At 39.8% G+C, this 9,094-nt stretch overlaps 1 protein-coding gene across 1 annotated transcript; it reads right to left on the reverse strand.

Annotated features, from left to right (window-relative positions):
- Positions 1–4,026: 4,026 nt before the first annotated feature.
- Positions 4,027–6,936, reverse strand: LOC307265461 (T-box-containing protein TBX6L-like; the record flags this gene model as incomplete). The annotated part of the gene is made up of 8 exons (XM_080047205.1): positions 4,027–4,225; positions 4,705–4,909; positions 5,063–5,136; positions 5,293–5,369; positions 5,462–5,608; positions 5,699–5,863; positions 6,541–6,643; positions 6,809–6,936. The coding sequence occupies 8 exons, from the start codon at positions 6,934–6,936 to the stop codon at positions 4,027–4,029; spliced, it is 1,098 nt and encodes a 365-aa protein (XP_079903331.1).
- Positions 6,937–9,094: the final 2,158 nt, after the last annotated feature.

The following is a 9,094-nucleotide window of genomic DNA, read 5'->3' on the forward strand; positions in this document are numbered from 1 at the left end:
CTTATACACAACTTTCAAAACTCTACACACCTATCTCATGGCTTAACCACAGCCTGCACAACACTGTGGATTTCCAGCACTTTTTTCAAATGCTAACACACTGCTGCCACAACTATAAACCACACATTCCAAACAGAATGAATCCCTTTCAAACATTGCGGATTGCAATTTCAACTGAAAAACTAAGATGTCTTGTTTAGACTAGTTAGTGAACATATACACAGTATAAAGGGAAAGCTCAAAAAAAAATATTTTTTTGGAAATGGACCCAGGAAGACAGGTTGTTGGAGGTAGAAGAGTGGCAGTGAGAGTGTGGATGTGTGGAGGAAGACCTAGAAGACATAGAGCTGTAATGTCTGATGAAATACAGTAAGGGCAACACTGATAGACCCTGTTGTGAATCATGGTCTCTCATTGAGAGAGGCAGGGTTGAGAGTGCAACCCAATCTGCAAAAATCTAAAGTTGCATCTGTAATACAAATTTTCCAGCAAACAAACAGCTTAGAGTTGCATCCTTACAGTAAATGACAACATTACAGGAATTGATTTCTGTATTACAATTATAGAATATTAACACAAATAAATACTACATTTGGAAATGTTTTCAATAAAGTATACAAAATGTGTATCTATTGAAGCAAACTTCTGATTTTCATTTCTTTTTGTTTTCCTAAAAAAAATGGTATGTTATAAAATAAACAATTTCATGTGAAAGAATTTTGCCCTTTCATCAAAGAAAATATTATGTAATTTGTGTGAAATAACTCATATTATTCAAACTGTAAAGATTAAAAGTTTGTAATTTGTGTATTGGGGTTTGATGCTAGTGTTTATACTCTGAGCAGGTTCTGAGTGACAGTGTGTGTTATCTCAATGAGGCTGGTTCATAGTGTTTGCTGCACTGAACCTGTTTTGCAGGTGAAGTGAACTGTTCAGCTCCAATGACTGTTGGTAGTGCAGACTGTAGTTAGAGTTTTGCACATTGAGCTATAGTTGTGCCCACTGTGGTTTAGCGATCGAAAAAAACTGTAATACTTTCAAAATGACCTCTGTCTTAAATACTTTTTGTCTACAGAATTCAGGAACATTATGGTTTACGCTGGTAAAAGCCATTATCATGCTCAAACGCCCTTTTTTTCTGTGCTGGAATTATAACTCGAGCACACTAATTGACCCCATCTGCGGCCCATAATTAATTTTATGGCGAGGTGAGAGGAATCCAGGATGAGCTATATGGGTGACCCAGGCTACCTTAGGACGACCCCAAAGGCTCCAGGAGCGTCCTGTATTCAGAATGTCACACTTTGAAACTCCCGTAAAGACAACACGTCTGATGGTAATGAAGTGTCCTTCGGAATGACTGTGACTGAAGCTGGATATCTGCTCCAGGCTAGGTACCATGTATGTGCTTCTGTATTTTGTCCATCAGTTAATCTATAAAATTCCCTTGCAGTATGTGCTCTATGAAGCTTCATACATGTCCCAGATATACAGTAGGTTCCCCCTCTCTCTCTCTCTCTCTCTCTCGCTCTCTCTCTCTCTCTCGTAAAACATTTACAGCACAGACTTTCCTGCCTTCTGCTCGGGGAAACTATGCCAGACCATGATGGTAATTCCACACGAGCTGTCTGTCATCCCTTTATCAGGTCAGGAATCAAAGCTCTAGGATGGTCTCTCATTGCGCCTTCGTTCTGGCTCTTAAGATGCTGTTGTTGTGTGATGCTTGTGCTCAAGAGATTAAAATACAGCTGATGAAGACATGCCCAGTGTTCTTGTATGTCAAATGGATCAACTCTGTTAGATGAAGCCTAGTACAGAAACGTGTACAACTAGAGCAGACAAGTTGTGATCCCTCGGAGTGTTCACTGAACAGTTTGTTTAACTTAGTTGGGATTCATATGTGTTGGACAGTAAAGACCTGTATGTTTATGTGTTGTTATAACTTGTACTATGATTGAACCTTGGTAGGTCAATATGAACTGATTATCCATTTTGTTTAGCCACACTAGCAGCCCGTCTGCCAATGTCCAATTGATCGGTTAGTCCACTACTTTGGTCCGGACTGAAATATCACAACAACCAGTTGAGCGATTGACATTACATTTTTCACAGACATTCATTATCCCAAGAGGATGAATCCTGAGAGCTTTGGGGATCCCTTGAGTTTTCTTCTACCTCCACCAGGTAGAGGTAGAAGAAAACCTTACTAACTTTTTTTTCTGAAATTGAGATGACAGTGTTTTCAAAATCTTAATAGGCTAAATATTGGTTTAGAATGAAATGTTGCACTCAAATGTTCCCATTCGGATGGGTTATAACTCTGGTGATCATATAGCTTGTTATGTATCCCCATTATCTGTCCATATTTTCGTTAATAATCATTATTTAAAAAGAATAACATTCTGTACCTCCCCCGTACCCGAACTCTGTTAATTGGTCGTTATGCTGTCTGCACATGGTTAACATTGCCCCTGCTTAACACTAGTATGTTAGCTAGAGAGAGGGGGAGGGGGAGGTGAGACCAGTTTGTAAACGATGCCATGCTGACTAATACAGAGAGTTTTGTGGAGCTGATAGGCTTAATCAGCTTTGTGTCAACTCATTTGGCAATGGCTTGAAGATAACCGACATTCATTTATATGAATATATAAATATGATTATGACGGATATGTCTGTCCTTGATTACGGTGATGTGGTTTACCGGCATGCATCTCATTCATGTCTTAAACTCCTAGACTCTGTTTTTCACTCTGCTTTAAGGTTCATCACAGGAGATGCTTATGACACACACCATTGTCTTTTATATGAAAAGGTTGGGTGGTACTCCCTTAAAGAGAGACGTGATGCACATTGGCATATTTTTATTTACAAAGCCTTGACCGGGAAGCTTCCTCGTTATTTAACAGAAATGTTGCAAATTTCAGATGGGCTTTATCAGACCCGCTCCACTGACATGCTCATGCTTTATGTCCCACAAGCCCGGTCTGAGCTGGGAAAGACAGCTTTTAGCTTCAGTGCCCCCGACTCCTGGAACAACTTACAGCAACAAATTAAACTAAATACCTTCATATCCTTTAATCAATTTAAACAAACTATCTTAAATCTGCCAAACTCTACCTGTAACTGTTTTAATTAGGCTATATTGTACTTTCACCCATTTAATTTCATTTTAATTGCTGCCACTCTTCACCACTATGTAAATGTTTCAATTGTTTTTTTTTTTGTTTTTTTTTCTTCTCTTCACCTGTTGTTGTGTGTTTGATGTATTTGCATTGAATGTTGTGTATGCATTGTTGTTTTTCCTTGGAGTTTGTTTGAACTCGACACCATTGAAAATGAGGGTCACCCCTCAATTGGTCTCTCGAGGATAAATAAAAGTTAAATGAAAATTAAAAATGAAATTAAAAATGTACACACTATAGCTTTTATTATGATCAAAATGAATAAAATGTATTGTGTTAAAACATTCCTTAACATCTAAATATCAGGTATGGACTTTTCACAGTTTGCCATTGAACAAAAGTACATTTTGTTAAGCATCAAATTCTCTTGTCATTTTCTCATATATGAGCATACAATCAAAAGCAGAGACTTTTCCTAAAACCTTTGATACCCCAATATGATTCCTTTACAGTCTTATTAAAGGTCTGTTAGGGCAAATATGCGGTAGCAGACTCAATTTCACACTTATTTCCCAGCTGACTGAATGCAGCACAATCTTTATATCTATACACTGTATATACACTGTTTCTACTTTAACACAGCATGCAAGCTCAAACTGAACTAGCAACCAGTGTGTGATTGGGAATATAATTGACAGGGAAACATGAATCTCCACTTCAGATGAATGCAATATTTGTCCAGAAAAACTGTCAAAATCAATTAATTCCGGCTTTTGAATATAGTCAAGCCTTTATACACAATTATAAACTTTAAACACAAACTACCGGAAAAGGCAGTTTAGAAGGTTTAAATGGATGTATCCGTTGTCTTCTCAATGATATCAGCATTGCAAAGGGTCAAAGTTCACCAGCAGGAGTAGGAGAAGAGCGGGTACTGGCTCCAGTCTGCTGCATGGCTGTGGTGGGGAGGATGGTGGTAGTAGCCGTGTTGTTGGACGTTGTTGTGTTCAGCTGTGGCGGGTGCATGGGGTGCAGGGTGAGCGGGGGCCTGCACTGCCTCTCTGTCACTAGAAGGCAACGGATATCTGCCGTACTCCACAGATCTGGAGAAAGGAAAGAGACGTCCTGGGGTTTATTTTTCGTGCAGCATAATATTGATGGTAAAGGTGCACTATGTGACATTGGTGTGAGTCAGAGAAGAGACATTTTTCTAGGTTATATTCTCATAACTGAATAAACAAGCTTTCTGCACAGGGAAATTGGATCCCTGGAACATTGTTTAAAGTTAGAAAGCTACCTGAAAATTACATTTTCGCTGTTGTTCACAACAGCAGGGCCCACAGTTTTGTTTACAAACACGTTCCAGTATTACGTTTGGTTCCAGGTGCCTCAAAATAATTAATCAATACTAAGAATATATTTTACAGTAAATATGTTTTGTACATTAACTGCAGGCTCTGGAAATGGTAAACACATCTCCTTCCCTTGAAACTGCATAGTTCACCTTTAACGTAAATGTTTAAATGTGTATGTCCTTTCTCACTGGATGTGATATCTCATCCTGTGTATCTTAAAACCGTACCTGTAGGTCTGGTTTGGCACGGACGCAGGCACCATCTGTTCTTCACAGCTGTAGTCGTACTCTTGCAGCTCCAGGGGCTCAGCGTGTAGACTGTCAGATTGGTCCTGCTCCAGAGCCCAGCCCGAAAGGTCACCACCTCCCTCCTTCACTGACTGCTGTGTGGAGGCCTGGTTGCTTTCTGAGGTGGAGGGCATCCTCTGCAGGCCTGAGAGGGAAATACAATGTTTATTATGATCTCATTGAATTGGTAAAGCACTGGCACACTGATTTAAAGGGACACTCTTTCATACCACCAGGATTTTTGTAGTTGGCATGAAATAGTGTTATTCAAACTGTATGAATAAACACTAATTATTACCTGGAGGACTGTCGCAAAGAGCACTTCTGTCCAGTGTGGCTCTTTTTGCAGGAGGGCGTTTACTTGGACGACATCTATGAAAACATACATCCATATACAACTTTAAGATGCAGTTTAACAACAACATAGAGTATATAAGTAATATGAAAACTTGAATATATTACTTTCATTCATATTAACTTTAGCTTCCCTACAGCCGATTCTATCCCTGTTAAACATGTAACTCCTACCTTTTACTGTGTGAGTGGGTGCCTCCTTCCCTAAATCCCTTGGCGAATGGGTTGTGGTCAATCTTCAATTTGGTGATCTTTGAGAAGGCAAGTAAAGAGGATGATGACATGTATCATCACTTCTGCATTGGGTTAATGTTGTGTTAAACTGCTGTACACAATGTTATACCTGTGGGTTTTGGTAAGCTGTCACTGCAGTGAAGGTGGTCTCTGGGAAGGAGAAAGTCTGAAATGGGCCCCAGCGGACTGTGTAAGGACTGTCTGCCTGGGTGACGTGAAACCTGGGATAGTAACGATGCATGGAGTGTAGGATGATCTGATGGGTGAAAAAAGAAAAAGTGAGCAAAACACAAACACAAGTAACGGTTTACAGTTGAAGCATTGCTAAGCAGATAAGTGTCCTTACATGGCCGTGCTGGTCCAAGGTGTTGTTGGTGAGCTTCATCTTGAGAAACGTCAACGACTGCTTCATCCAGTGACTTCCTGGGGCAGGGGAGTCTGGGTGCATGAATGTCCGGCGTGGGGGCTGGGGCTCTGCCTTACCCGCCACCTCCCACTGCTCCTTTTTCCACTACAGAGAAATGCAATGTTACCAAGTGAGAGTTAGGACATGTACTTGTGTGAACTTGTAATTTATAATTACTGATGCAATGTAAGATAGCTTTAGTGCATCAAAACACCTTTTATGACAGGATTTGTTGCAGTGCTGACTTTCATTTTATGTCATTTTGTATATTTTTGGTCAAATTAAGCTTGTAACTTTAGCAAAAAAAAAAGAAAATCATTGGAAGTTCTCCCCCACCACACCACCCTAAACCCTCCCCATGCTGTACTGCAGTACTTTCCCCTTTTATCAAGAATTGCATTGTTTTTCAAGTGTGTGCTAAAAAGCGATATCTGTGACCAAATGGGCCACAGCAGCAGTTGATGTAAATGCTGTTGACTGTATGGCTGGCTGCCTGAATGAATGCTGATTGATTGGGCCTCCAGCCGAGAGTGCACAAACAGGAAGCAATGAAAGGCTTTGATATGCAGGGGGCGAACGGCCCAGAGTGGGCAGGCCAAAGTGTCTGGCTGCAGACTGCTGCCTTTTAAATACTGCAGTCGGTTGCTTTTTTAATCCCCCACATTTTGTAAGCAAACACTACAAAAATTTGGAAAACAACGGAAATCGAAAAAACGGAAAATGATAACATTTGTTGTGTCTGAAGCCAGAGGATTGTGTGTGTGGGTTGCATATGCATTTACCTTGTATTTGAAGCTTTCCACAGGAACCATATCGACCATGATGACATAATTGGCAAAAGGCTGGAGCCCAGATAGGCTGATGCTGCAGTGTGGAAACATTCTCCTAGATGGAATAAACACAGTCATAAGTCAGTGAATGGTTCAAATGTGTTTTTGCATCATGGTGGATTCAGGACCCTGTGATGTGAAGCCAAAGTCCCTGCTCTGGAACCATAGCATATAGAAACTTCCATTTAAGTTTAGTCCCATATGGTGTGCATATTGTTACCTTCCCTGCTTTGTTATTATCATCTCCGTCCCAATGCCGTGGAAGGACTTCCAGAGATCAGCATTCTCCAGGGTCATCCTGATGCAGCCCTGCTGGTATGAGTCAGCAGATGGAGTGGACAGGGGCATGGCCAGATTGGATTTAGGGTCTGTGGAGAAAGTACAAAGACACATATTAAAAGTTCTGCTAAGTCAGACCTATTAATGCAACTTTTGACTGGTTTATTGCAGTGTGCAATTGATTTGAGTATTAAAATCAGGAAAAATATATATTGTCATAAAGCATGCATACATAAAAAAGGTCAGGATAGTTTTGCACATCCGGATATAAATATTAAATGACAATTTAACCGCACAATTCCTCATGCGCTGTAGGAAATGTGAGTCGGAAAGAAATTAAAAAAATTAAACAACTCTTTACTACTTCCTGTCCTTATATTAGCGATAATCTTCCTACAGTACAAAATGAACAAATCATTACAGTCTCATGTCTCCCTCTTTTAACACTAACACGTTCTGTGTCACATTGCACATGCATGCTCATACAGCATAGTTTGAGATGTAACTTACCAGAGAAGTGTCGCATGTTGCTTCTGTTATGACTGCCAATGCAGAAGGTTTGAGACCAAAGTGCTGCTTTAAGGTGTTCTAACACTGAAGTAAAAAAAAGCCCTGAAAAGACTGAGTCATGACCTTGATTGGTCATCACAGAAAGGGTGTGGTCTAAACTGGCCAGGGGGTGTTGTCAGAAGAGATTGGGGTGTGTGGGGGGTTACCTGATGGTGAGATGTTAATTCACAGGTTCAGATGCAATACTGTGGCATTGTGTGTACTGTAGATGTTGGTGTCCTACAGTATGTTCAATGACATGTACATGTGCAATTTCAATTCTGGTACACTGCACCAACAATCTGGAACAAACTCCCAGAGAACTTGAGGTGTGCTGCAACTCTCAGTTCTTTTAAATCGAGTCTGAAGACTTTTTTGTTTCCATTTTAACCTGCAATTTTCATTCTATTTGCTTCTTTTATTAAATCCAGTTTTCATGTTTTTATTTTTTTTATTTTTTATTTGCTTCTTTTAATCGCTTTTAAATGTTTTATAATGTGTTTTATGTATTCTAATCTTGCCCCTGTAAAGCACTTTGAGTGGCCTTGTGTCTGAATTGTGCTATATAAATAAACTTGCCTTGCCTTGCCTTGCCTACACTGGGTCGAATGTTTGCCTGTATATATATGCTGTGGATCTACGTATTCATTCCTTTATCAATTTGGTATGTTTGATCATAATGAGACAACTGTGCAAAAGCGGCTCCAAAAAAGAAGTGTGCCCCTCAATAAGGAGTGTAGTGTTCTCGTGCAGTGTGTTGTAACTCTGACTTAACACCGAGTTAAACCGTAGCCAATGAAGACAGAGTCGTAGTAAAGTTGACCATTTACTGTCACAATTCCTCATTAACAGACGGTGAAAACTGTAAATAAAAGGATACAAAAATACTGAGTGTACATTTTGACTAAACAGCATGTTGTACATAGTTGTAAATAATAATATAAACTGTCTTACACTGTATGTAGACATTCTGATTGACAATTGCATTGTTTTTAGCTAGTACACAATTGCTATCCAAAAACGTTCTAAAACAACACATCAAACATCATTTTTAACTAAATCCACTGTGATATATTATCTTAAACATGTCCTCTATTGAGTAAACAAACTTACGGCATTGCCTCTTTGATGCTTTCAAGTGGATGCTAGCAGATTACATTCAGACGATGCACATGTCTGCCATTCCTTCTACACAGGTAAGATTTTAACAGGAAATGACATCACAGGAAGTGACTAAACCGGAAGTGACATCATCACAAACCTAAACCGTCAAAATAATATGAATTTATACCTTAGCTAATTTCAACTGTAAAGTAATTATCCACATCCCGTTTTACATACAATTATTTCAGAAATAAATGCAAGAAAATTAAATGAATGCCTGGAAAGACAACACACTCCCCGTCTGACCTATGTGAGGTCACTTAGAACTTGTACATTATCTTTAGATCAGTCTTTAGGAAGGAGCAGAACAATCTCTGCAGTTGGCCGGAGAAAGGTTTTAAAATTGCCTTGGTCAGTTGTTTTCACTTCGACCTTCCATACATGCCCATCTTTCCCAGGGAACGTGGCATTGACTCTGGCCATAGGCCAGTTGTTGCGAGCGGCCTGCTTGTCACTGAGCAGAACCAGATCTCTAACCTGAAGGTTTCTGCGGGGCACTGTCCACTTTTGTCTG

Source organism: Ammodytes marinus (assembly GCF_949987685.1).
Source record: "Ammodytes marinus genome assembly, chromosome: 18".
In the NCBI taxonomy this organism is placed as follows: Eukaryota; Metazoa; Chordata; class Actinopteri; order Uranoscopiformes; family Ammodytidae; genus Ammodytes; species Ammodytes marinus.